This window comes from Danio aesculapii, chromosome 20 (assembly GCF_903798145.1).
Source record: "Danio aesculapii chromosome 20, fDanAes4.1, whole genome shotgun sequence".
Lineage (NCBI taxonomy): Eukaryota > Metazoa > Chordata > Actinopteri > Cypriniformes > Danionidae > Danio > Danio aesculapii.
Genome location: NC_079454.1, coordinates 25,061,616 through 25,089,189, shown reverse-complemented (window position 1 = coordinate 25,089,189; position 27,574 = coordinate 25,061,616). Strand labels below are relative to the sequence as shown.

At 37.5% G+C, this 27,574-nt stretch overlaps 3 protein-coding genes across 6 annotated transcripts in view; 1 reads left to right on the top strand and 2 right to left on the bottom strand.

Moving 5' to 3' along the window:
* Positions 1 to 7,044, top strand: part of bach2b (BTB and CNC homology 1, basic leucine zipper transcription factor 2b) — a 171,506-nt gene extending 164,462 nt beyond the window's left edge. For all 4 annotated transcript variants that reach the window (XM_056445632.1, XM_056445630.1, XM_056445631.1 and 1 more), the window contains one exon: positions 1,814 to 7,044. In XM_056445632.1, coding sequence (XP_056301607.1) covers positions 1,814 to 2,269 — 456 coding nt within the window. In that variant the 3' untranslated portion in view covers positions 2,270 to 7,044. The remainder of the gene's footprint in view (positions 1 to 1,813) is intronic.
* A 4,225-nt stretch (positions 7,045 to 11,269) lies between these two features.
* Positions 11,270 to 14,091, bottom strand: gja10b (gap junction protein alpha 10 b). Its single transcript, XM_056481285.1, has 2 exons — positions 12,706 to 14,091; positions 11,270 to 11,308 (listed from the first exon to the last, which is right to left on the bottom strand). Exons 1-2 carry the CDS (start codon positions 14,089 to 14,091, stop codon positions 11,270 to 11,272), a joined length of 1,425 nt encoding a protein of 474 aa, XP_056337260.1.
* Positions 14,092 to 17,277: 3,186 nt separating this feature from the next.
* Positions 17,278 to 27,312, bottom strand: casp8ap2 (caspase 8 associated protein 2). Its single transcript, XM_056481185.1, has 10 exons — positions 27,097 to 27,312; positions 26,689 to 26,756; positions 24,921 to 25,001; positions 24,647 to 24,744; positions 24,467 to 24,541; positions 24,261 to 24,376; positions 21,241 to 24,149; positions 18,627 to 21,102; positions 18,438 to 18,537; positions 17,278 to 18,335 (listed from the first exon to the last, which is right to left on the bottom strand). The coding sequence occupies exons 2-10, from the start codon at positions 26,735 to 26,737 to the stop codon at positions 18,273 to 18,275; spliced, it is 5,967 nt and encodes a 1,988-aa protein (XP_056337160.1). The 5' UTR covers positions 26,738 to 26,756; positions 27,097 to 27,312; the 3' UTR covers positions 17,278 to 18,272.
* Between the last annotated feature and the right edge of the window lie 262 nt (positions 27,313 to 27,574).

Below are 27,574 nucleotides of genomic sequence, written 5' to 3'. Positions count from 1 at the left end.
CTCCTATGCGGTCATGTTGAACCGTTACCTGTCAATCACAGAGCCCGTGCCATGCTGTTTGGCTGATGGAGGCGGAGCCCACTGTCTTTGATGTGTCTACATATGACAGTTGGCACTTTGATGCCACATGCACATCCTCTATATAATGTCCCAGAAAGCAGCAGGAGAGATGCCTCTACTTCTGCTCGGCCGTCCTCTTATCTTCGGAGTTTGACAGCTGTATTAAAGCACAACTGAAAAGAAGCTGTAGCATGAATGTATGTATGAAGACTGTGAGATGTGTGAAGTATGTCGATCTCTGTGGAGATTGAGAGAGAAGGCAGTGTTAGTGCTGCAGGGTGACCTACTTACTGTAATTCAGCCGGGATCTATACATCACTGGATGCTCATAACAAAGTGTTTATGTATGAGCGTGGAGCAGGTTTTGACTATGTTGTGTGGAACAAACTGTCTCACTGGCATAGTAAAACATGAAATCGCCTCATTATGGCCATCAGCCAACAATTCCCTCAAGGACCATGGCTTAATTATAATAAAACCAGCATAATATGATTATTATGAGGAATTAAGAAATGTGTACTTTGGTGTACAGGGTTTTCAGGGAATATTCTGTTATGGCAAAGCTGACACTTATTAGTTCTAGAAGTAGTCATAATCAGTGTTGGGGGTAACGAGTTATAAGTATTTCACGTTACGTAATAATATTAGTGATGGGAAGTTCGGATCATTTTACTGACTCGGATCTTTGAGTCTTGTTCATCGAGATGAACGAATCTTTTTTTGAGTCATTTTGTTCATTTGGTTCAATTTGCCAAAATATTTTTAAAATGTTACGAATTGCTTCCAAATACATCTACAACGAGCCCAAAAGGTTGATCACACAACAAATAAGTCATAAATAGAATTCTATAAGAAGGAGAAAATAATAATTCAATGTTTACCTGCTCTTTTGTCTATGAAGGTATTTTTGTCTCTTTGCTCAGCTCACCTCTTCATGTCTTCAAGTGTCAGTGGTTCGTTCACGTTACACTGATAGTCACATATAATCTTAGCCAATGTACACAGTCTGAGCCGATAGGAGCCATGATGATTAGTTCACCTTTCAAGTCTTCTGGTTCTTGAGTCGTTCGTTCATCACGTGATAGAATGACTCAAACCCGAGGACTCGAGAGGTGAACGGATCAAATCTCTTTCTGGCTCTAAACGCATATGATTGGCCCGTGAGGAACGAATGACTCAAACCCGATAGAGGACTCGAGAGATAACCGGATCAATTCTCTTTCCAGCTCTAAACGCATAAGATCTCTTAAGGTCTCTTTTTTCACAGCAGATGAGTTTGTGTACTGTTCTAGTAACTGAATAACTCAGGATATTGGTTTATTTCGAGTCAGAGGGGGTATTGGGTTTGTTAGTACTGAAGACGCAAACCGTTTCACGAAAACTCTGTTAAATTTAATGAACTGGTTAGAAGATCTGGATTGAAAACAAACGATTCATTTGCAAATCGCCCGTCATCACTACAGACAGTCTGAAACAGAATCAATGGCAGGCCGGAGACTTGCATTTTTGCAACGGATTCTTGTTATAATTAACTTATCAAAGAAAAGAAGTGGATTGTCGTTAAGTGTAGACTATGTGTAAGTAACACTTTTGACAACTGCCAGAAACACAACATAAAAAAAACTTCACAGTAGTCTCTGCAAAATGGTTATTAAAAAGTCTTTCAGTCTAAACACTTGGAAAGGTCGAGCAAAAATCACGATGACTACAATCTGGCTATATTATGTGTGTTTTGTGTGTGTCCACCCTACAGGTGTGTGAAAAGGAGAAGCTATTAACAGAGCGCAACCAGTTGAAGGCGTGCATGGGAGAGTTATGGGAGAATTTCTCCTGTCTGTCGGAGGAGGTGTGTCGAGATGTGCAGCTGAGCCCAGAACAGGTCCATCACTACTGCCCTATACTGCGCCCCGGCAACACGTCCTCCGTGGCCCCCGGCAGCATCGACCTCACCGCCTCCTCCACCCCTGAACAGAGCTTCCTCAAATCAGCCTCCAAAAAAGACGGGACAACCCGAAAGCCCCAGTGGAAAACTGGCAACGGGGCTGAAGACGCAGCCAACCACAGGGAGGAGCAAGAGGCCAGCTCTGCCTATCTGGAGGCGGGGCTTTCCCTGGAACAGTCCAATCAAACGGTGACAGTAGACTTCTGTCAAGAGATGACAGATAAATGTACAACTGACGAGCAGCCCAACAGAAAGGACTGTACCTAATGACGGTGGTTTCTCTGTGTTGATTTGTTTTTTATTATTTAATTTAGTTATGTCTTCTGACAAACCCTCAAAAGTCGAGGGCTGTTGAGATGGCCAGCCTCTGCCAGTGTTTTTGATTTTTTTTATATATATATAAATATATATATTTATGTCTTTTTATTGTCTTTTTTTAAACAAAGGTTGACACTACAGTTGTCTTAACAGCAGCAATACTGTTCTCCAGGTTCTGTCTCGTTCAGCCATGGCAGAGTGGCTAAGACCTTCTCACAGAACTTCACGATGGTGCTACACCTTTCCAGGACAGTGGAGACACTGTCTGTTTCCAATTACAGTCCATTCAGTTGGGATGGGCGCTGACCACATCTCAAATTCAGACCTCTACGGACCTAGCAGCAGCTTTTTGCTCTCTTTTTGTCTCTTTCTTCCCTCTCCACCTCCATTTACTCTTCCTGCCCTCTACCTCTAAATCTCCCTCTCTTTCTCTCTCTCTCTCTCTCTCTATCTTCTCTTTCTCTTTGTGGCCCTTGTCACAGTAAATTCAAACTCAGGAAATATTCTGAATGTTCAGTATAACTCATGAAAAAAAAATAATACAGTTTTTTTTCTACAGCAGCTAGACTGTAAATGTCCATATGCAAAAATGTCTTCTGCATCATGCGTTTGTAGTGTCTGTGTACCGCAACACGTAATTTGTACAGACGATGGTATCTAAAAACATTCCTCCTTTGCCTTCCACAGCACTGATACAAAATAAAGTACGACGGAGAAGACTCGCATCGTAGTTTTGGCCACCTTTTTGGGTCAGCAATACTATACCATTGGATGTTTTCGAGAAGTGCTCGCTCGACAGAAAGCGTATTGTAAATAGTACGGTGCATGGAGATGGACTAGGTAATATTGTACAGGTAGTAACTTTCGCGCTTTTTGTTTTTCGTTTTCTTTCTTTTCTCTGGGGTTTTATCAAGCACCTTTTTGTCACGAAGGGAAAATCGTTGCTGTTTCCTGTCTCGAATGAATTCCCCATGACGATGGATGTGCTTAATCTCAGGAAACTAGCATTCTTACACTCACGCATGCACACACACGCTCGCATACGACCCCTCTGGTGCAGCGCATAGACCCCCTTGCATGTAATTTGGATGTAAACGGTGTGCGTAGTGGTGAGCTGTTCTTCTTTAAATGTGAAAACGTGCTCTTATCAGTATTTACAGTGTGCTCACGGACACCTGCGAACAGTGTTATCCTTAGCACCCCTTTCAGTTTTGGCCCATTTTACAGAGCGGAAATGATGTTGAACTCAATTTTGTTTTCCCCTCCCTCAGCACTCTTTGATTGTTCAGCACTTCTGAAAGGGATTTCTTTTTCAGAACCCTGAAAAGTCTGAAATTGAAGCACTTAATGTGAACACTTAAAGTGTCTCTCTTGGCTGATGATCTTTAAAGACACAATATCTTATAAAGAACGTTTTCAAGTTCATTTAAATAAAAAAATAAAAAAAGATGAAGATGATGATGAAGTGTTCAAATCAAATATTTATGGAAGACACTAAAAAGCTGCTTTTAAAGTGTGTTGTTCACACTTGTAGGTTGGTTATTTTGGTCCAGGCCAAATAATTGAGATACATAGTCCTGGTTCACTTATAATCTGTGTTGCTTTTAGGCATGGGTCGGTATAAGATTCTGACAGTATGATAACCTTGGATATAACGGTTATAACTGCTCTAAAATATATTCTTTTTTAATGTCTGGTTAAAAAAACTACTTTTTTTCCCCTTTAAACACAATATATTTAATATTTTGTAGCGGTAAACATGTCTGGCTAAATAATTCAAATGAATCATTGACTTCTGCTGTCTTCATTTGTTTCCAAAACACAGGTTTCTTTACAATTTTAAAACGGCATCTTCAGATATCTTTTCTGCTGGAAATACTGTTGTCCAAAAAAACTAAATCATAAACAAAAAAATCTTACACATACCTTAGGAACCGTATTACAGAAATGTTTTAAAACCTTGACTTTTCCAAACCGCGGTATACCTTGAAAACGGTTATCGTCCCATGCCTAGTTGCATTCAACCAAGACTTCATTTGCAAGTGGACCAAGACCCATTTTTGTAGGATCCTCAGTCCACTTGTTTGGTGTGCACCATTCATTTTAAAAGAACCAAACCTTCCAAATGTGAACGCGCCCCTAGAGAGCTTGAAAAATCAGATCTGAATTAAATGGAGTAAGCCCATTTCCTAAAGTTGTCCTATATTTCTCTTTATTGTACATTTGTTAGACACATATATCCAAACTAATGGAATTGCATGCTGACTGTATATTTTATATAGTTTGTTTAGAGGTTCTTTGCCTCAAAACTGTAGGCCAAAATTAAAACGGTTGAAATCCGGACTTGACTCTGGTTTAGTTGAGCAAAAACGAAAAGCATTTTTCTTTAAAGCCTGGATCTCCCAATAGGTTGGGAGTGTCAATCGTTTGACATAGTTCTATATTATTTCAATGACCCCCTAGAGCTCTACATGTGCGTGCTTGTGTATTTGCGAGTTGTTATACATCCCCCCACCCCCCTTCGTATGCAAGCACACACACATAAACACATATACACACACACACATAAACAAGTCACACTGGGTCTCTCCTAGGGATGTAGAATCTAGAGGTGTTGTGATGGATAGTTGTGCTGTTGTTTTCATTGTGGATCTTTTTCTCTTTCTCTCTTTCTCTTTTTCTAAAGAAATTGAAACAGTATTTGCTATTTCTAAATTGTAATCAGGTACAAGACTAGAACTAAAGATTTATGGGTCCAAGTGGACATTTGTGCACACATATGCAAATCATCCCTATAATGATGCATTTTTTTTTCTTATTTGTTGTTGTAGAAATAATGAATAACGAAACGTGGAATGCATGACCTTCCACATGACAAGCACACTGTCGTACACTTGAGGATCTATGTCCACAATTTCTGGATACAAAAACAAAAGGTCACACCTGCATCAAGGCGATCCAAAAACATTTGCTTTTACGTTCCTCACATAGCAATGTATTTGTTGTGTTTTTTTTTCTGGGCCGTACGTGATACGGCTGACTCCTCACGCTTGCACACTTGGCCTTAAGAGCCTGGGGATGCTTCGGTTCAGGCCGACGTTTGGATGCAGAGATCGGGAGTCTGGTGACACGGATTGGAATTCTGACCTCTGTTAGCCTCTGTTATTAAAAGCTGCATCATGTTTGCCTCCACCGTGACTTCAAGGGTTCGTCCTGGTCACTGAAAGCCTCACAGGTCAAATAAGCTTATCAGCTCTCCTCTCAACAACACTTCTGCTAGTTTTTGTTGTTTTACAGAGGTTTTATTTTCGTATCGGATTTGTGGTTGCTCTTGTATCTTGTCTCAGGGTGCGTGCCAACTTTTTTTATTGTTATTTTTTGGTTGATGGTAGCTGGTGAGCTCAGCTTTCGTTCTTGGCATATGTTTTCTTGCATTTTTTTGTGTGTCTTCTTATAAAGCTAATGGGTGGGTAGCATTTCTTTTTGTTATAGTTTCTAAGCTAAAAATGTATTGGTGCGTAGAGAAATCGGACTAGATTTGCACAATTATTTTAGATGAAAACCCAACAAGGGCTATTTAATATCTCAACTCAAATTTTTTGGTTGTAAATTGGCTGCCGCAGCTAATCTTTTAAGCTTTCCATCCGCAATGGATGCGTATTTTAAGCTTGAGTAAATGTATTGAGAACCAATACTGTACTAGAAAACACCCTACATCTCTTCATCTACGTAAGCTCTCGTTTGGTGTCGGTCGGTTTGTTTTGTTCGTGCTGCTTCTCTGAAATATGAACACTGGCGTTCCAAAGCGTTGCTCAAAAACTTGCCTTTTTCACAATTTGCTTAACTTTATAAAACATTTGGTATTCGGAATGAAAACGGCGCAAGAAAAAGGCAAAATGTTTACAAAAAAAAAAGGTGTCGTGTTTTACGAGAATTTTGCCATGTACATAGAAATCGTGAGGCTTGTTTGACTTTCGCATTCTGTCTCTTTGTTTTGTACGTTTTTACAAGCGAACAGAAAAATGGCCGTTTGATAACTATGCTCCTTTTTCCTCAAGTTGTCTTTTTTCGCCCGATGGGGATGCTCCAGTGTACCATGATTACAAAGTGCACCTCCAACTTTGCCTTAGAACTTCCAGAGGCCATAGTTCACATTCAAGTGAAGTGTGTATGCAGGGGCTGTGAGCCCCCATGTTTCGGCTAGCAGAGCGGACTCTCTCTCTCTCTCTCACACACTTATCTACCTGTGAAATCCTTCATACCTCTCATTACTGGTCAATGACTGTATCAGCAAACTGCATCAGGTGTTTTTTCTACATGCTTTTTACACAGATTATATGGATTATTGTATTGGTAGATTTTGGTGCATCATTTTTAATGGAATAGCTCTGACTTGTAGTCACACGAGTTGTTTTTTTTTTCTCTCTCTCTATCTCTCTATCTCTCTTTCTGACTTCTTATCGCATTTTTTTCTAGAAGAGCGTTTTGTGTTAATATTGTCGATTTGAGGTAGCTGTTTCTTTGCTTATTCTGTACTAAGAATTTTTACTTTTTTTCATTTTGAAATGCTACATGACCCTAATGAATTTAATGACTTAAAAACCAGTGTACATACGGTATTGTGCAGGACTCATTTTCATGCATTTCAATTGCTAGTGTTATATAAATGACAGATTTTGTCTAGACACCATTTCTGTTTATGAAATAAAGAAACATATCATGTACGTTTTGTTGTGCTTGCTTGTTTCTCCATCCGTTAAAGGGTTAAAGGGCACATGATGAAAATCATCTTTTGTAACCATCTATTGTAGGTGTAGTGTGTCCACAGTCATATTGGTGTGATATAAAGACAATAAGTGTCTTTTTAAATCTCCTGATATTTAAATAGGTTCCAAATCCCTACTATTTTGAGGCCCACCGCAATGTGACATAGTAGTGCAGTTTCCCCGCCCACCAAATTGATTGACTGCCGTTTATTAACATGTCTCTGTAGTAACGCATATAATCATATCAACAAGACAGGACGTGCACAAAACAACTGAGATTAAAAGATCTGTTGAGCTCTCTGTGATCATCAATCATTAAATGGGATCAAGAATTAGTTTTACAAGTTTAAAACATTTTTAAAACAGTGCATGTTTGTCATGAATTACAGCGATTTTACCATCTTTACTTTATCACCACAGCCGCATGTCAGTACGACGTTTCAATCCTGGGTTGTGGACATTAAATCAGGTTTAATACGTACATTAACACAATAACGCGTGTGCTCTGTGTCTGTGTGTGTGCGTCTCTGTGTGTGACTCATCGACTCATTAACTCCACAACAAATACATCAGATAATCATTGGGAAAGTTCTTACTGTAGCTTCCTTCATGTCTGTCACTGTGCTGTTTATCTGACGCAGCCGTGGCGGAGATTAAGGCACATTCTGAGTCTGACAGGCATGTGGGAACAGTTGGCGGAAAGAACTAGCATTAAAGGCACAGGCAACAAAAACTGTTTAGAGCAGAAAATTCCAACATTCTTAAAGGTATAATAAGTCTGAATTTGATCTGTGTTTTGAGTTGAAACCTTACAGACACATTCTGGAGACACAAGACTTATCTTAAATCTTGAAAAGGGGGTAAAATAGGTGTCCTTTAAATTGGTGCATAAACAACAGGGTCATACTAATTAAAACTTTCATAAAGTCTTTCCATTAAGGGTAAACATTTTAACCTGTATATGGGCAGTTATTATTTAATAATTATTAAATAACTATTCTTATTACTCTAATTATATGTGATGCCCTTTATGTCAAATACTCAAAATTTAAAAAAAAAAATGATTCAATCAAAAATATTAACACTTAATGTAAACAAAAAAATAAAAAATAGACATAATGTACACAGGTTACATAGTAAAGCGTGCAATGTTATGACCAAAAAAGGAAAGCTTCATGCACTGCAGTGTAAAGCATATTTCGGCTATGCTGTCTAAATCGTTTTTGCCCTATATATGTGCCCTTCACCAAAAAGAAAATATTGATCTTTTGCAAGCCCCGCTCCACTTCTAAAAGTCCGACAAGCTTTTAGCTTTCAATTTGAACAGTCCCCAAGGAAATAGTGAATAATTTCTGGAAACATGACACTGATTTCAGACAGAAGCAGACATAAAGATCTGCAGTATGCATACGAGGGATATATTCACAAACAAAAAAGATTGACACTATAGCATACAAGTTTAGTGATGGAAAGTTCAGATCATTTGAACCTAATTAAAATGTTACTTCAAGAATTCACACTTAGCTGATGATTGATTATAAAGCGTGTTTGGCATGCTGTCCCGAGAGAGAGTCCTGAAGATCCTCGAGAATGGGGCTCCCTCCTGTTATGTAAAGCAAGAGGTGAGTTTGAACTCAGGTAGGACTTGAGAGCTCCCCTGGGTTAGTTCTGGGCCTATTAAAGATTATTGGAAATTGCTATGGCGTGACAGACCACTGACTGAAGCGTATATTGAAACCTGATATATTGATAAATAATGAAAGAACTATTTGTTCTACTGTGCCAATTTGGTTTAATCTATTCACTTACGTCTTTGGACTGAGGGCAACCCACACGAGAATAAAGAGAACATGTCAACTCCGCACAGAAATGTCAACTAGCCCAGTCGGGACTTGAACCAGTGACCTTCTTGCTGTGAGGCAACAGTGCTAACCAATGAGCCACCATGCTGCCCTATCCTGGCTAATCTAAGAAAGAGGGGGTGAATGGGCGAATTCTTCAAGACAAAGATATGAAGATGTGAAAATTGGAAGTTTAATAACAGAAAATGTTTGTTCAGTCTTGATTCCTCGCATTTTGAGTGGTTTTGAGTGTTCAGCAAGTGACAGTATTGATTGACAGCTGATAGTAATCAACACAAACGCCTGCTGTCGCCTCACAGCAAGAAGGTCGCTGGTTTGAGCCTCGGCTGGGTCAGTTGGGTTTTTGTATGGAGTTTGCATGTTCTCCCTGCATTCGCGTGGGTTTCCTCTGGGTGCTCCGGTTTCTCCCACAACCCAAAGACATGCTGTACAGGTGAATTGGGTAGGCTAAATTGTCCGTAGTGTATCTGTGTGTGAATAAGTGTGTATGTGTTTCCCAGTGATGGGTTGCAGCTGGAAGGGCATCCACTGCGTAAAACAAATGCTGGATAAGTTGGCGGTTCATTCCGCTGTGGCGACCCCAGATTAATAAAGGGACTAAGCTGAAAAGAAAATGAATGAATGATATTCTGAACAGTCTTTTTTTAAATGTATTGCTAGATTGGCACACTGGAAATAGGATAGAATGTGCTGCTGTCTTAATATGGAGGAATTTTCTTTTAAGCATCACAATGTGTTGTAGTTTGGGGCTACAGGACTTGTTTGTAAAGAATACCCAAACATTTAAATGGAAAATATACTGACTGAAATATGTTTTCAGCCTTATTTAAATATCTTATTTTATCTTCAACTGAATAAATAAACTCAAACAGGTTTGAAAGGAGGGGAGAGTGAAAAAAATGGATGACAGATCTTTTGTATTTCAACATTATGCTTTCTTTCCAACTGCAAATAGCAAGTGTATCATAAATCATCTGTTATTATTCTTTTTAACCAATGGCATCTAGGGTATATGATTTGTGTTGGGCTCTTTTATGAGGGGATGCCTTTTGAGAAACTTGCAACCAATTAAGGGACAACCTAAATTTATAGTTATGGTACAGTGGTAAAGCGTAAAAATGTATGTCTCTTTATATTTAAAAGCCAAACAAAACAAAACAAAAAAACACTTTTAAACAACTATATTGTAAGAATTGCTAAAAATACACTGCTGTAAAAGTGTGACTTACCAAAACGCGCAAGAGAAGTCCGTCTTCCACAGATAGAAAAAGTTTGACTTATGTCAGGACTCGGACCAAACAGAATAAGAAGACTATAGATAAATTCTCACCATTTCTGACTGGAATAATCCCTTAAACCTTGCCGTTTCATTGATAATCTACCTTTAACGTAACAAGTTTGCTCTTGTCGAAGTCACTCAGATCTTTCCTGCACATTTTAACCTCTGCTGAAATCAATCGGTTTTTCTGAATGCTGCTACCGCTGACGGAAAATCAACTAACCTTGAAATACGAAGACAAAAGACATCTATAATGTCAAGACACATACTAAATCGCAAGAGACTGGAACACAAACTGCTGCTGTACAATGTAGCATTAAAGATCAACCGTTTTGTAATATTTATTTCGCCACCAGATGGCAGTAGGCCTCGTTTTTCCCATTTAGTAGAGCACGCTATTTTATAGCAGACTGTAGGAATAAAACAGTTTTGAGGTAATAAACATATTTAATATCCATGATTTTAAGTAATTATTAAATATTAAGGAAAAAGGATCTGAATATTGCAGTGAATACAAAAGCACTTTATTTTAAAGAAGGTACATGGCAACAGGTGATTTGCTAAAACATAAAATAAGATAAAAAAGGACCAAAGTTGTATTTTCAACACTTAAAAAAAAAGAACATTAAAAAAACAACTGATTCAAACATATCCACTGATAGCCACCACTATATATACATTGTACAAAGGCCAAGACCTTAATAAATTCAACGAAATGTCTTCAGTCAATTCACATTTCTAAAAACTGATTTTAATTTGATAGATATCCATCGAGTGCTCTTTGAGCTTTGTCAAAAATTTCATGTGCAAAACATCACATTCATGCTCATGGTAAACTCTTATTGACATGTTAAAACCAGAAATGCTACAATTACTGTGAATGGGTTTGTTGAAAATACTTTAAGCCTCTATCGAGAGTATTACAGCATTACAGTATGTAAAGTTAAATTATTTTAGATAATGTGAAAGCATGTTGCCATAATTACAATATCCATCCCTGCTATCTGCTTAGAAGACAGCTGATACTTCAGTCTGCAAAATGTCACTTTTTCATGATTGAAGAAAGTTCCAGGATCATGCTCTGAAAAAAAACAATGAAATAATTAATATTTACTGTATGAATCATAGATCTTTAACATCTACAATACACCATCACGGCACACAGCACTTTACCTAATCTTAAGTGCTTCACTTAAGATTATTCCAACTTTGGCTGCATTGTTATTTAGTTATATATTCATCTATCTTTTTTTCTCAGTATTTGTGTTTGATAAAAAAATATTGATTCAATTTAATCAATATGTTAATATAGCAACTGTATGTTATATAATTATATTTATTATATATTAATATGTCATGTAATTCATGTTCTCCCTGCGTTCGCGTGGGTTTCCTCCAGGTGCTCCAGTTTCCCCCACAGTCCAAAGACATGTGGTACAGGTGAATTGGGTAGGCTAAATTGTCCGTAGTGTATGAGTGTGAATGAGTGTGTATGGATGTTTCTCAGAGATAGGTTGCGGCTGGAAGGGCATCTGCTGCATAAAACATGTGCTGGATAAGTTGGCGGTTCATTCTGCTGTGGCGACCCCAGATTCATAAAGGGACTAAGCCGAAAAGAAAATGAATGAATGTCATATAATTATAGTAAGTTTTACTTAAATTTAAGTCTGTGAAAAACAACTACTGTGTAATTATAATTATATTTTCTGTTCAATGACAGGATAACATATTCATGATTTTGTAAACAAATTGTTGACTATGCTCTTAACAACTAGGTTTTATCTGAATTCACATCCTGTCTGAGTAACTACTTATTTTAAGTAATTACATGATAACCACTTGTGCTTTTTAATAAATGTATGTGGTATGAATGTTGTCCAGGCATATTAAAGACATGTCATGTGACCAACCCAGCAGCTGCATAGTTAGTTTCAGTACAGTTGATGGCATAGTAAAGTGTTCAGCAGACTCAAATGTTTGTTTCATCCTGGGCCTTTTTGCATTGCCTTTTAGGAGGACTACTATGAATTTGGACATTTAAGTCTTTTCAAATACCTTGTGTAGTACATACATATATATATATATATATATATATATATATATATATATATATATACATATATATATATATATATATATATATATATATATATATATATATATATATATATATATATATATATATATATATATATATATATATGCCATGATGACAGTAAATAATATTTTACTAGTTATTTTTCAAGACGCTAGTATTCAGCTTAAAGGGCAATTTATATATATATATATATATATATATATATATATATATATATATATATATATATATATATATATACACACACATATATATCACATGTCCAAGGTTCGAACACGCTGTACCCTACAAGTCAAAAACCTTAAAGCTTGGACCCAACAACCGTGTACTTACTGTAATTACTTCGCAATGTAACTAATATTATGTGTTAATTTACTTACCATTGACATTCGGCGTCCTGCTGCTGGGGGTGGTGTTATAGCGGGACTCTCGCTTTGAGTGATACGGTTGGCCTCTGTGTCTGATCCACTCTTGGAGGCTGCACTCTCAGACGGGCTCTCTGAAAGACCCCGCGACATGAAGCTGGCTTTCCTGGCAGTAGGATAGTTTCCGCTTTCCACTGAATCACTCTCCTCACTGAAGTCTTTACACTGACTGACACGGCTGTGCTTCCGTAATGCTGCTGGTATTTCTATATGACTGGCTCTGAATGAAGCTCGGGGCTGCTGAGAATATTTTGGTGGTTCGGAACTTTTGGGGCCAGAATCCTCACTGCTGCAGGATAACAGACGATTGTCTGGAATGGACAGTCGTTCTTTAGTTCCAAGTTGTTGAAGAACTTGAATTTCGGGTTGGCTTGGAAGACGGTCCTGTCTCAGAGGCTGCACAGATCCATTAGGGTTAATGTTGGACACCACATGACCAGCTGTCTGCATATAGAGAGGCAAAGGTACCATCTGTCCATCAGGTGCCACGGCAAGGGAAGTGTGTGTCAAATGCAACTGTTTTTGTGGTGAGGAATTGGTAAGGAAGCACACTTGTTGGACCATGGAGTTTTTCTTTGACCTGCAAATGCTGTCGTCGTCGCTGTACATGGATCCATATATGGTCTGCTTGATCTTTTTCACACCAAGGTGGAATATCTCCAGGAGATTGAGGAACAAGGACACTCCTGCAATGACCAGCATGAAAATCATGAAGATGTTCTTCTCTGTCGGCCTTGAAACAAAGCAGTCAACGCTGTTGGGGCAAGGATCACGCTCACACTTGTACAGGGGCGCCAGTCCAATACCGTAGAGCATGTACTGCCCCACTATGAATCCCACCTCCACCACTGACCTGGTTAAGATATGGAACACATATGTGCGCAGCAAGGAACCCCTCAGAGGGGCCTTCCTCACTTTCTTCTGCTCCTCCAGCTTCCGAAGCTCTTTTTCGATTCTTTTGTGTTCTTCCAAAGCTTCACTCTCTTCCAGCTCCACCTTCAGCTGGACTTTCTTCTTGTGCCGCTCTTTCTCCAGAGCTCGGAGCCGGTAGAGTGCGTGTCCCATGTACACCAGAGATGGCGAGGAGACAAAGATGATCTGTAAGACCCAGTATCGGATAAGAGATATGGGGAACGCCTGGTCATAACAGACATTTTTGCATCCAGGCTGTTCTGTGTTGCACACAAACTCACTTTGCTCATCATCCCATACGTCTTCCGCAGCAACCCCAAGTACCAGCATGCGGAAAATGAAAAGAATGGTAAGCCAGATTTTGCCCACAATGGTGGAGTGAATGTGAACCTCCTCTAAGATACTCCCAAGCAAGTTCCAATCTCCCATTTTCACATGGCCTAAAACTGGAAGAGTGAAGGTTAATAGAAGAACAATTGGAACAGATAGATATAATTTCAGCCTTACAAGGTCAAATCCAAAATGAAGGTTTGATCATTTTCACCCATTTTAAAAAAAGAAACTTACATTTTTGTGGAATTCACAGAACAATTGTTGCATCAGTCCATCACACTAAAAGCAAAATCCCACAACATCAGTTGTCTTTCACACTCATGGGAGAAATTGGTACTCCTCTGTTGACATCACTTTGTTGAATGAACTCATTATCCTGTGCACCCAACTCATACAAAGCTGCTATCGATCTGTAGGCTGGACGGTACCCTAAGGGGACTAACTTGCATCACAACTGTTGAGAGCAGGTCAGAGGGAGCATGTTGGCATCAATCCTAAAATACGTCATGACCTGTCTGGAAACGTGCCAGTGTGCATATGTTCAGGTAATGAATATGAGTTATAGTGCTAACACAATACTTTATAACTGAAAACTATATACATACTCTTAAAGGTTTTTTGATTGCATTGATGGTTTCATAAAGAACTTTTAACCTCCACAGAACCTTAACATTTCTCAAACATTCCTTTAGACTGTTAAAACGTTCTTTACCATAGTGAAAATAGTTTCTTTTAAGAACTGTTCTTTGTTCTTGAATTAGATTCTTTGCTTCTGTGACATAGATCTCAAACTGGATCTCAAACTGGTCGCAGCTCTGCACAGTTTTGCTTCAACCCTAATCAAACACAGCTGATCCAACTAATCAAGATCTTCAAGACTACTAAAGACTATTCTGACAACTCAATTTCAGAGGAAAGTTGTGCATAGTTACAAAAAAAGACCATAAGGTCCTGAAAATGTCTTAAACCTTTTGCATACCATTGCTTAAATACAGGATCCGTAAGGGATGGGGGAAACATGTGATTTTCCAGTAGTGGCATTAATGTTGTAGCAGAGGTAAAATTGTGTGTAAAAGGTGTCTTCTGAATTGGCACCAGATCCAAACTGTAGCAACAACTACTGGATTATGTGTTAGGGAAGAGGAGACGTTGAAAGATTGGGGAGAAGTATGGAAAGCCAACAGTGAAGTAGATGCACATGAGATGGCTTCCAATCTGCTCCAAGGTGCAGTAGATGAACTAGACCAGAATGTTAATTTAAAATAATTTACTGACCAATAATAAAACAGAAAATTTGGTAACGATAGCCCACCACTCATTTGACATCTCTGCAGCAATGATTTCCGAACTCTAGGAGATTTGCCACCCCACAAAAAATTACTAACTACTAAAGACTATTAAGCAGGTGAGAGTTGGAGGTGGTTGGAGCTAAACTATGCAGAGCAGCGGCCCTCCAGGAATTGAGTTTGAGACCATTGTTCAATGAGAAAACCAAAATGGTTCTTCTGTGAGATCACTTTGAAACCACTTTGTTGTAACTTTTATTTTTAAGAATATGCAAATAGAAATTGATTGCACAGATAAACAACTACAGCCAGTGAACAGCTTAGTATGATACTACACAATGTTTTTAATTTGACCCACCATTTTCAGTGTCACAAGTGATAATGCCTGCCTTAAATCTTCATACTGATTCATCATGGGACTACTGTGGTAGATTTTCCGCTACGCATTTTACCTATGATTCTTGAGGCACCTCCAGTCGACTGTCCCTCATAACTTCTGGTCAACATTCATGAAATAATTTAATCTTATAGAGTCAACACTTTTATGACTCTTGTACTTCATCCAATATACACTGTAAAAAAATACTGTGTTCCACACAATTTTTTCATGTTGTCCCAACACAAATTAAGTTAACTTAATAAAAGTGGTCGGCCAAAAAATTCAAGAATTGTGTGAAGAATCTGTATTTCTTGATTACTTCCTGGTGATATAGATTTAAACGGCTAGATTTGTTTAATCTGTGTTTTTTTTTTTGCACATATTAACTTTGAGACCAAGTGTTATAGACAATTTGTTTTCTAAAGTATGATTACTGTTATGATTAAATATTAAGTATTACTACTTAAGCAGTTTAAACAAAGCGTAAATTCTTTTTACACAATTAAATGTATTGTCATTTCATGTGACAACAATGCTACTGCTTCTTGAAATATTTGCTGTTAAATGCATATTATTTTACCGATCGCTAAAAGTAGAATGCAGTGTACTGTGCAGTATTTAGTAAACAGTAAGCCAGAATTCCCCTCTGAACATACAACACTTGCGTCTAGACGAGACATGATGATCAATGAGTCATGTCCGATTTCACTGTCAAACGCTTGAAGGGCTATTTTGGGCTTTTCTGTAGTCTGCGGGTGATGTAACAAGAGAAAACCACCTTGTGAGCCAACTGTTAATAGCTTTGCACAGATACAGATGTAATTAACAATTGGATACCATTCAGCTTCATATAACAAATTACGCAAGACATGTAATTACACTGCCTGCTGCTGCAGCAGCTCATTTACTTAGTGAATATATGTTTTCCTTTAGTTTATATTTAAGTAAATGTAAAATAAATAGTTAATCCTAATTATGCTTTAGAAAACTATGGTTAGTGTATAATAACCATAGATGAAACAAGCTGTTTAATTCTATATCCCCATAAAGGGTTTATGCAATCAAGAAATTCAGATTTCCTTTAGTGACAGATAGTTATAAAGAACCACTTATATTGGAAGAAAAACAAGAGTCAGCAAAACAGCTATTGTCAATTTCAAATAAGTTTGACTTTTGAAAATCATATTTTTAAATATAAATTAACAAATTTAAATCATTTAACCTTCAATTTTAAAGTCTTAGTTTAGCTGAATGTGGACAGAATCATGATTTAAGGGGTGAATTAAGGTTAACGGCCGCAGACTGTGACCTAAATTTATCATACAAGCTTTGACTACAGAGCAGTCAATTATTCGACAAGTCTCTGCATTTATACCCGCTGATACAAATTTCATTAAGCATAAGCATAATGTATTCCAGAGAAGGAACTAACTTCATACATTAGCTGATTATTTGATTATGTTAATTATGATTGGATGATTTGCATTTTAGATGTTTCCTCGTTTATTTAATTCATACGATTTGGAAAATGTCATTTTAAATAAACTAATCCAAAATAAAAGTTGCAGATTGAGAAATGCTGTTTAGAAACTGAAATATTACCCTAAAGACTTGGCATTTAAATAAATAAGATTTATTTCAAAAGGTTTGTCAGAACTTACAAATATTTACAAAATGTATTTGCAAATAACATACATGGTAATTTCCCCACATCTACAGTCTTTCTGTGAGAAAAAAATAAAATCGTTTTAAAAAGTCATCAAAAATTTCAGTTCTATTCAACTTTACAAATATACACACACATGGGATAAATCCCTGAAACATTACTTATGTCATTAATATGGAAATCTTTGAAATTATTTTTGTGGTGACCAGTGAGGAAAGAGTGTAAATTAAAATCATGACAGTATCGAACAAAAAAAAGAAAAGCCTTTTCAACATTTAGGACCATGTTACTCAAATACCAAACTTGTTCACATAATTAGATGAAAAAATCAAGTCAATATATGTTGAGGCCTGTAGGCACACAAGCAATTAGGTCAAAGATATTAAAAACAAGTCTTTGGAGGTACGTTTAAAAGGCATTGAAAGCATCACACAAGTCAACATGAAAGTCAAGTTGGTGATGTTAATTAAACACTTTTTTTGTTAATTCCATTGCATAAAAATTAGCATTAACAAAACAGCAACTGTAGTACTTTGTTCAATGACCAAAGATAAAGAAAATTAAGTAAATAGCATGGCATCATACAAGGCTTTGTGTACTGAAATACTATTAACCGTTATTTTGCCTGTTTTATGTTCGTAACAGATCAAGGAATAATTATGAGTAGACCACACAGCACCAGTTTATCAAGTTATCAAATGCTTCAATGTGTTGGCTATTGGGCATCTGTTCTATTATAATCTATTAACACTGAAAAACTAAAGCTCTAAAAGACATTACACCATTTACTGCAGACCTCTTGGTAAGTTCCAACTGTAAGTGCCCTGAAATAACAACAGTCACCGATCAAATACACTGACTTTCATGTTAATTATGTTGCATTTCCTCCTTAGATGTTCATGGAGATAATGGTATCAACATTTCATTCAAGTTTTTGCTGGTCCAATCAATTCTCCATTTTCTCTTTCTTCTTAAAAAGCTTCATAAGTTGAGAAAATCGCTCCTCAATCTGTAAAAAAACATCAATCATTAGTTTACAACATAACTGTTAGATTAGTCAATGTAAAAAAATGTGTCAATAAGTCAATCAAAAAATAATAAGGAAGCATACCTGCTCTGTTGATTTCTTCAACTTTTTTGACAGAGCAGCAAATGTTTTGGGTGAAGTTCCTTTCATTTTAAGCTCAACAAGGATATCCCGATCTTCATCCCTTCAAGAGACATCAACTGGTTAACTGGATGCTTAAACGTAATTTTATTTGCATACAAACAAAAACAGCGTTGGAATTGACAAACTCACCTGGTCCATGACACCACCACTTCCCCTTTCTTTCGAATTACATTCTTAGCAGAAAGGCTGCTGGGGGACACTGGGGGTGTTGCAGTTTTTAAGACTTTTTCTTTAGAGGGTTTTGACTTTTTCTTATGTCTGGACTTGGAATGTTTTTCTTGAGATTTTTCTACCTTTGAGCGCTTTGATTTTGACTCCGATTGGCGGTCCTTACGTTTCCTTGACACCCTCTCAGGTTCAGATTCTGGTGCACTTGAGCTCTGAATGTTGTTGCTTATACTTTCTGACACCTTCTCTGATGTTTTAACCTCTGTTGCACTGTTTTCCTCAAGAGCACTGCTTCTTAGGAAACACACATCTTTGGAAACAGGCTTGGCATTGTTGCAGAATGTGTTATCACCTTCAGATGAGGACTTTTGGTTTGATGGTTGAGATTCTGCTGCTTCTGAAATGTGACAGGGTTTGTTTAACTTTGTTGGTGCAGAACTCAAGTCTTCATGGGTCAGATTGAGATTAGGCTTAAGAGATGGCTCTGGACATTTAGCTAATGTTGGTATTGCTTTCCCTTCATTTGGGCTAGTGGATGTCCGCCTTATGCGCACAATGAAGTGATCATTTGATCTCTCCATTACCACAGCCTGCATTGGTAAATTGGGCTGGAACTGGAAACCCAATTGATCAGAACCCTCCCAAGTCCTGCTGGGGCTTGACCCACAACTGGAGTTGTCAGTGTCCAGAGAGAGGTGAATGTCCTGCTCTGTGGCATCTTCTCCATCAAGAAGAGCATCTTCACTATAATGCGCACTAAGGACACTGTTTGGGGCAGACAGCGGCTGTCCAGTTCCAGGATGTAGGAAACTCAAGTGACTATCTGACTTCAGTGGTGAGGGAATTGTAAGGGATACGGCTAGATCTTCTGCCAAGATGGAGAATGATCTCTGGGAGACTACAGTTGACTGAAGAGCAAGCTGGCATGGTTCTGAATTAGAGGGAACTTCTAACAAGCAGCTCTCATCAAGAATTGCTGGGTCTACCAGCATTTTGCTGTTTGAAGGAAACTTGTAGGGGGAAATGGAAGACCAGGATGTGATGGATTTAAATGGTGTCTTGTTGGGGGTCATAAATCCAATCAAGCTCTCACAAGCAAGTCCCTCCTTGCGAGGAGTGCTGAGAGGCCAACTTGTATTGTCACCAACGGGAACACTGGATTCAAGCAAATCCGATCCTTGCAAAAGACACTTGAATATCTCTCCCATTTGAGAGTCAGACACCAAGTTGAACGTTAAACTTGATGTTTGCTGCTCGGTGAGAAGTTCAAAGTCAGATTTATCTTGAATCGATCCATTATGGGAAAGACGTCGGACATAGGAAGAGCTTCTATTCTCAGATCCAGAGGTACATTCCTGGACAGACCTTTCTGAGGATGAAGTAGGAAGCTTATGTGGAGTTGCCAATTTTGCTGGCTGATTGTCTTCATTCATGACAGCTTTTATGTTTTTACCCCTGCTCCCAAGGCCCCTTCGAGGCAGATTATGTGGAAGGGCCTCTCTGATTAAATTTCCTGTGTCAACTTTTGGCTTCTTAGCAATGTGAAGAGGCCCAGGTGTGCTAAAAGGTTCTTTTTCTACTGTCTCACTTTCAAACTCTTTTCTTTTAAGAGTTGAATTTTTATTCTCAAATGATGTAGTCTTGGATGGCTCAGATACACGTTTGAGTGCCAACTTTATTTCCTTAAACAAAAAATCAAACTGCCCATCCACAAATGTCCACAACTTCTGCTTGAGGTCTCCAGCTCTCTGCTCAAAGATACGATTCACAATGCCATTCTTGGTAACCTTGCTCATAATAGATGAAACTATCTTATTGAGTTGAACTTTGATGTCACTACCTTTGCAGCACAATGTATCCAAGTCAACAGCATTGATAAATTCTGTAAAAGAAGCATGAGACATCTCCACTATACAGCAGAAGGCAGTCTTGGTGACATTTTTCTGAAGCTTCATGTACTTTTTCCTCAACTCATGTCGAATAGATCCTAACATGTCCATAAAACCATCTAAGGTATAGACCGCTGCTTTCAGTGGTGGGCTGACAGTTTTAAAGCGCCTCTTGCCTGAGGTAGGACTGTCATTAGCTGAAGCTGACTTTGAACTCTTGCTTCGCTCTGAATGTTTTGCAGGGACAAAAGATTTCTTTTGGGGCACTCTTTTCCCAGATGCAGATAGCTTTGGACTTGTACGAGCCCCTGAGGTTGATTTGTCTTTTTCTCTTGGAGGAGTCTGGATAAACAAAGGTCCCTCTTCTTCACTCTCACTCACTATCTCACCGTCCTCCAACTCATCTTCCTCATTCCCACTGGCTGAGAGGGCATCTTTTGTCACGTTGTAGGATGAACATGTGACTGAAGAGTCGGGTGACTTATTCTCCTTGTTCATTTCCATGTTGACTTTATCCTTCTCACTGCCAGCTGTTACAATTGAGAGATCTTGAAAAGAAACAAAGACATATATAATATAGCAAAATCTATATCTATACATATGCTATACAAGCATACATTTAAGTCAAACGAGTGCTATTCTGATAATTATTTTAAAAAAATATGACAACAAAAACCCACACCCACCTTTGTTAAGACTTTTGACATGTGGTTGTTTCTCAGCAAGTGGAGGTTGTGCTTTTTTAACCTGACGGACTGGGCTTGTGAGAGGGCTGATGGGCTCTGGGATAACTCTGATGTTTCTTAGTGTAAGCATCATAGAGTCTTCATCATGGCAAAACACAACAGAGTTAGATGACTTTGGTTTTTGTTCCTCTTTCTCTGTGGAATCTGGTTCTGAGAAACCAGGCTGAGAGAATGACATGGTCTCCTTTTCAACACTGGTGCCATCAATTGAAGCCTCAGTGTTCTCACTCTGTAATGGACTTTGAAGTGATGTTTCAGATATTTTTAGATTTTCAGATGTCTCCTGTGTTTCAATCATTCTTATGTTTTCAAATATTTCCCTTTCTCTATCGTCTTCAGCAGAATCAACTTGTTCAAAATCACAAATGACTTTGCTTGGGCCATTAAGATCTGCACAAACTGTGCTAGACGAAACTTCCATGTTGACAGAGCTGTCAGAATTCCCAGAAGAATTAATCGTAGCACTATTGTGCTCCTTGTCAGAGGATGACACATTTTCCTGACAAATCTCATTTGATTCTAGTAGTACATCTTTGGACATTGGCAGGGTGTTTCCTTGTATTTCCTTCTGAGAAGTTTCTTTAGACACAGTGGCAAAAAGATCCGGTTGCGGACAACCATCAACTATTGACTGAGAAACACTATCTGAAATTGCATCCTCTGATGTTTTATTAGGTGAATTATTAAAAACAGCAACAGCATTATCTATAGTTCCTGGAGAATTTTCAGCATGGCTTGGACTTGCACAATTTGAAGATTCTTTTGTTAGAGTTATTACTGAAACTAAATCATTGTCTAATATTTTGGATTGTAAAGATGTGTCTTTTTTCTCTTCTGATGTGTTAACAATGGCTGCCACTTTGTCTCCAGTCTCTTGATTTTCAGTGATATTCTCATTTTGTATTGCTATTTCTATGTTTTTTGTTGAGGGCTTCTCAGAGGTTACACCTGTTATCATATCCAAAGCATTTTCAGACAGTTTGATTAAACAGGTACGGTCTTCTACATTTGTAGTCTCAGGGTTCTCATCCATTTCATCAACACTGTTCTGGCTGTTCTTCAATTCATCTATGACAAAGAATTCCTCCCCAGCATCAGAACATCTGCTGTTATGAGAGATGGCATCTTCAGATGTTGCTCCAGTGGCTTCTTTGGGAGCCGAAGATGGTTTCTGCTTTTTAAGAGGTGACAGGGTGAGGTTCAGTGTTTCCATAAAACTTAGTTTTCTATCTGGACTGTCATCCTTAGTTGTTTTGCAGGGACTGCTGCTGACAGCTACCACTGATGGTGGTTCTAAATGAACAGATTCAAGATGCATGTCCTGCCCATTCTCAATGTCTTGACATTTTCTGCTAGTTTTGTGCTTTTTAGAGGACCTCTTTCTGTCATCCGTGATTAATTTATTTGATTCTCCATGCTTCTCAACCCGATGATCTTCCAAATGTCCATTTCTTTTTCTGTCCTTTTCTTTTTCCTTATCTGCTAAACAAGTCTTATTAGAACTTCTACTTTTATCAAGGTATTTTAAGTCCACCATCTTTCTCGATTTGTCATGTCTATGAGAGCTTTTACTTTTTGATGAAGCCTCATCAATTCTGCTTGATGATTTCTCCTTATTAACATCCTTCCATTGAGAATCATGTTTGGGAGAAGAAATAGCTCGCCTACTATCTGAGCCATCAACTTGTTTTGTAGATCTTTTATCTTGGTCTTTATTATCCTTCCCCTTTGTACTTCTTCGCTCATGGTCTCTGCTACTCTCTGACCTGTTGCTTTTTCTTTCTCTGCTACTGCAGTGGTTACCCTCATCTCTTTTGCTCCTGTCACTGTCCTTTGGCCTCTTTTGCTCATGGTCTCTGCTTCTTTCAGGTTTGCTGCTCCTCCTCTCTGCACTAGAACGTTTCTCCTCTTTTCTTTCAGGACCACTTGCATCCCTTTTCTTCCCTTTGTGGCTTTGAGATTGTTTCTCCTCATTGACCACAGAGCATTCTGTACTGCTCAATCCAGATTGTCTAGTTTCTTTGCTTGTTTTTTCTGCGTTTAGTTTATGCATGTGCCCTTGACTCTGCGTCTCCACGTCTGCTGCTTTCTTAATTGAAGTTTTGGATGAGTGAGAAGAAACAGATGACAAAGATTTGTGTGACTGGGAAGAATGGCTTTGCTCTGAACTTTTAAGAATAACTGGAACCTCAGGCTGCTGATTCCTGTTTTCACTAGACACAGAATTATCCTTTGTCAGCTCTTTTTCCAATCTTACTGGCTTGCTCAAGTTGCGGTCCACTTTACTCTGCGGTGACACATCCTTATTTTTCATTTTAAATATTTTGTCCTCACTTGTGCATTTTTGTGACTTTTCCAGCTTGTCATCCTGACTTGAGGGGCAATTCTTATTGCTCTTCAAGTTATTCAACTGACAATCAGTAGTTTCATCTGGAACTCTCTTTATAGAGTTCTTCGTTTTAGAAGTATTCAAGATATCGGGCAATGTGGTGGGATTTGTTATACTCTCTGATGTACTATTAGGATGGACTGGTCCGTACTCTTGCTGTGGTTGAATACTGTGGATCTCACGGTCAGTTTTAGCAGCAGATTTATTCTGACATTGCAGAGGACTTTCACTTTCAGTTCTTGGGCATCTCTGGAGCACCTCAAACGGTTGTGATGCTGAAGTTGATGTTGAAGTGATTCTGTCCTTTTGCAGACTTATTACATCTGTAACTTTTTCTTGTCTAGCACCACGTGACTCTAAAACCGAACATGTAGAATTGTTCAAAGTGTGTCTTGTGTTTGCAGGGGCACTTCCCATTTGAGATTGATGAAAACTGTGACCGTAACTACCACGACCAGACCTGTGGCGGAAACACAAGGAAGTGACTTTTAACATAAACAGCGTCCCATACCAAACAAGCCAGAGTTCATCATTTGTTTGCTGATCTCAGTACTAGTTCTGGAGTTCTTACCTATTGCTGAGTCGGCTAATCTCCTCATCCTTACGCACAATCTCCATTCTAGCCGTCTTGATGAGAGAGCAAATGTTCTTCTTCAGGAGAATGTTTTCAGTGCTCAAACTTGAATTCTTTAAATATAAAGAAAATTTTCAAAAATGTATTGATTTTTGAACTAGTTATGAGAATATATACACCAGAAACCATTAAAACAAACACACCTTTGTCTGCAGTAGCTGTAACTTTGACAGGAGTTCATTAACTTGCTTTTGTGCACCATCAAATTTTTGCTTTAACTGTAATAAAAGACAAATTGTCAAATTTAAAAAGATATGTAAATTTCTTTACTTTCAAGAATAACCCAATCAATATCATAAGCAAAACTTGTCTTCCCAACAAACCTCATTGTAAGTTGCTTCCTTTTCTTCTTGTTCTTCCCTAATAATTTCCTCATATATATCCATAGATTCCATGGTCCGAGGAGAAAGTAAAGTGCTAACTTTAAACAATTTAAAAAAAAAAGAAGACAATAATTAAAATCAATAATTAAATAGAAAAAATAAGTTTTCATCTACATATCACTGATATTCACGCATCAACATACATAAAAAGCAGTGAAATGTGATTTAAACAATTCATTATTTTAATTACAACATTTTCATTAATAAAACCCACCTCTGTGCCCATCACACTTAGGGCTATTCTCCAGGCCAGAGTAAATGTCCACAGAGTCCTCACTGTGATAGAGAGGTGTACCTGCGTCAAACAAACAGGGATCCAGTCATAATCCAAAAAAGGAGCCCCACATATACATGTATATTATGTTTTGATATAGCTAAGACACCTAACCTGTACAAAGAAATAAAAAAAAAATCAGGAAAATAGTTATATGTAGATAAAGTACTTTTCATATGAAAAAACAAGTATTAGTTATTAAAAACCAAACCCAGGTGAAAGGCTACATGTAAAAATCATATATTTATTACTTAAGTTTTGTGCTACTAATGCATCAACATTTGGTTTATTTTACATGACTTTGCCTATTAACTATTGAAATTGTTAAGATTGAGGTAAAGTTTGTTTTATGTTCGCACATTCTCCGCAAAAATAACATTTCAGGAAAGTATTATATGCTAATTATAAACAAGGAAATCCTATTAGCAGCCATTGACTATCAAAGTACAACGTTGTTTACAGTCAAATAAACAGTGCTAAGCTTGTTTGGAACCAACTTTAACTCAATGAAAGAATTTTTGACTGAAGGTATTGCAGTGATAATGCAATGCTGGACAAAAAAAAACAACAACAACAACAACATTTTGAGGTAAAGTTGGTTTTATTTTCGTACATTCGTTCACTTTAACAGTCCCTATATTGTCCACCACACTACTTCGTATATTTGGTCTGAGATAGCATGCAAGTATGACTTCAAAACAACATCAGCACCATTTATTTGACTGTGAACAATGTTGTACTTTGATAATCATTGGTTCCTAATGTAATTTCCTTTTTTAGAATTGTGCAAATACTTTTTTGAAATTATATTATTAACCCTTTTACGAAGAGTTTAGATGCAAAAAAAACTCTAAATGCCGTTAGATATTTTCTTCTAAAATTAGCATTTTTCTCCAACACTTGTGTTTAGGCTCAGTAATTTTACTTTAATCAGTTATTTTCATTGCCTTTAAAGTGAAATAACTGAACATAAACAAAGGATGCTGAGAAAAATGCTCATTTTAGTCGAACATTTCAGATGGTATTTAGAGGTTTTTGCATCTGATCTCTTTATTTTTATATATATACATACATACACACACACACACACACACACACACACACACACACACACACACACACACATATACATATATATACATATACATACACATACATATACATACATATATATATATACATACATATATACATATACATACATATACATACATATATATACACATACATACATACATATACATACATATATATACACATACATACATATACATATACATATACATATATATATATATATATATATATATATATATATATATATATATATATTTCCATGTTTATATATTTATCATGTCTTGAATTGAATTTGTTTTTTACACTACTCTTACCATGTTTTTATTTTTTTTAAATAATAATAATAAAAGACAACATATGAGCAAAAGATAAACCAGGAGTTTATGCTGCCTGTTAAAGGGTTCAGGAGAAAGTCTGAATATGTGAATATAAAACCAACTTCTCCTCAATAAAATAAATTTACATAAACAAGAATGTGCTATTCAAGTATTGCCTGTGGATTACCTGGGCAAATCTTTCATTAATAGATCAAATGTACAACACAAATTAGCGATTATAGCTACAATAAATACAAGATAATACATAGAATTTCTCTACTATGTGAAAAGTTGAGCTGAAGAAAGACTCTTACCAGAAGACTTGTCAACAATGTCTCCATACAACTCATCCATTGAATCCATTTTTGATCAGCTAACGTTACTGGAAGAAAGAAAGAAAATAGTACAAGAAGTTCCTGAATCAGAGACAGCAGCAACAGTGAGCGTGTAACTGCACCACTTCCTGTCATATAATAAAAAACACTGCACTAAAAAAAATATTTAAAAATTCAATGTGCCAAATAGATGAATGTTTAAAACAAATAAAAAGATAAGCTAGTCGTTAAGAGTTACAAAATCTCCCGGCTACAACTTGACTGTATACATGAGCAAAAATACTTGCTCGAGAATTTGCACATACATAAGTAAGGCGATCAAAACACATTATAGTTAAAACATGCGCATGAAGTAAGATTAAAAGAAAGTACATGAACAATACCTACCTGTATCTCTGGGAGTGAGCTAACGACAACAGGCGGATATGAAAATATGAACCAAACACCGTACAGCAGAGTTCAAGATCTGACACTCATGCTATCTCGTACGCACAGAGTCGTTTGCAGTCAATCGGCGATTCTCAATTAGCTTGTAAACGGCGATTAAAAATTTTCGTCAAGCATATTTCAGCCAGCAGCTCCGCGCCATCCTAACACCGTACACATTCGCCAAACAGGAAGTGACGTCATTTTCCCGCGGTCTCTCCTTTTCTGAAAGAAAGTCATTAACGAAGATCATGGGTCTTAAAATTGTATTCATATCCATATTTTATGTATATTTCAAATCAGACATTGTATGAGAAATTAAAAAAGTAAAAATAAATAGTTAATTACGTAACAAAAACACGTAAATACATTTTGAGTCAAGCAATGTGTGCTATTCTTTCAAAATGTGCAACTGTTCAACTTTTCTCTACATTTTGAG

Bases quoted from the DNA above. Each gene is read 5' to 3' on its own strand.
- gja10b (XM_056481285.1), bottom strand. From the start codon at position 14,091: ATGGGAGATTGGAACTTGCTTGGGAGTATCTTAGAGGAGGTTCACATT. The intron at 11,309-12,705 runs GTAAGTAAATTA...GTTTTTTTTCAG, and splicing joins CAGGACGCCGAATGTCAATG to AGCATGATCCTGGAACTTTC.
- casp8ap2 (XM_056481185.1), bottom strand. From the start codon at position 26,737: ATGGATTCAATGGATGAGTTGTATGGAGACATTGTTGACAAGTCTTCT. The intron at 24,542-24,646 runs GTTTGTTGGGAA...CTTTTATTACAG, and splicing joins AGGAAGCAACTTACAATGAG to TTAAAGCAAAAATTTGATGG. The intron at 18,538-18,626 runs GTGAGTTTGTCA...TGTCTCTTGAAG, and splicing joins GTGGTGGTGTCATGGACCAG to GGATGAAGATCGGGATATCC.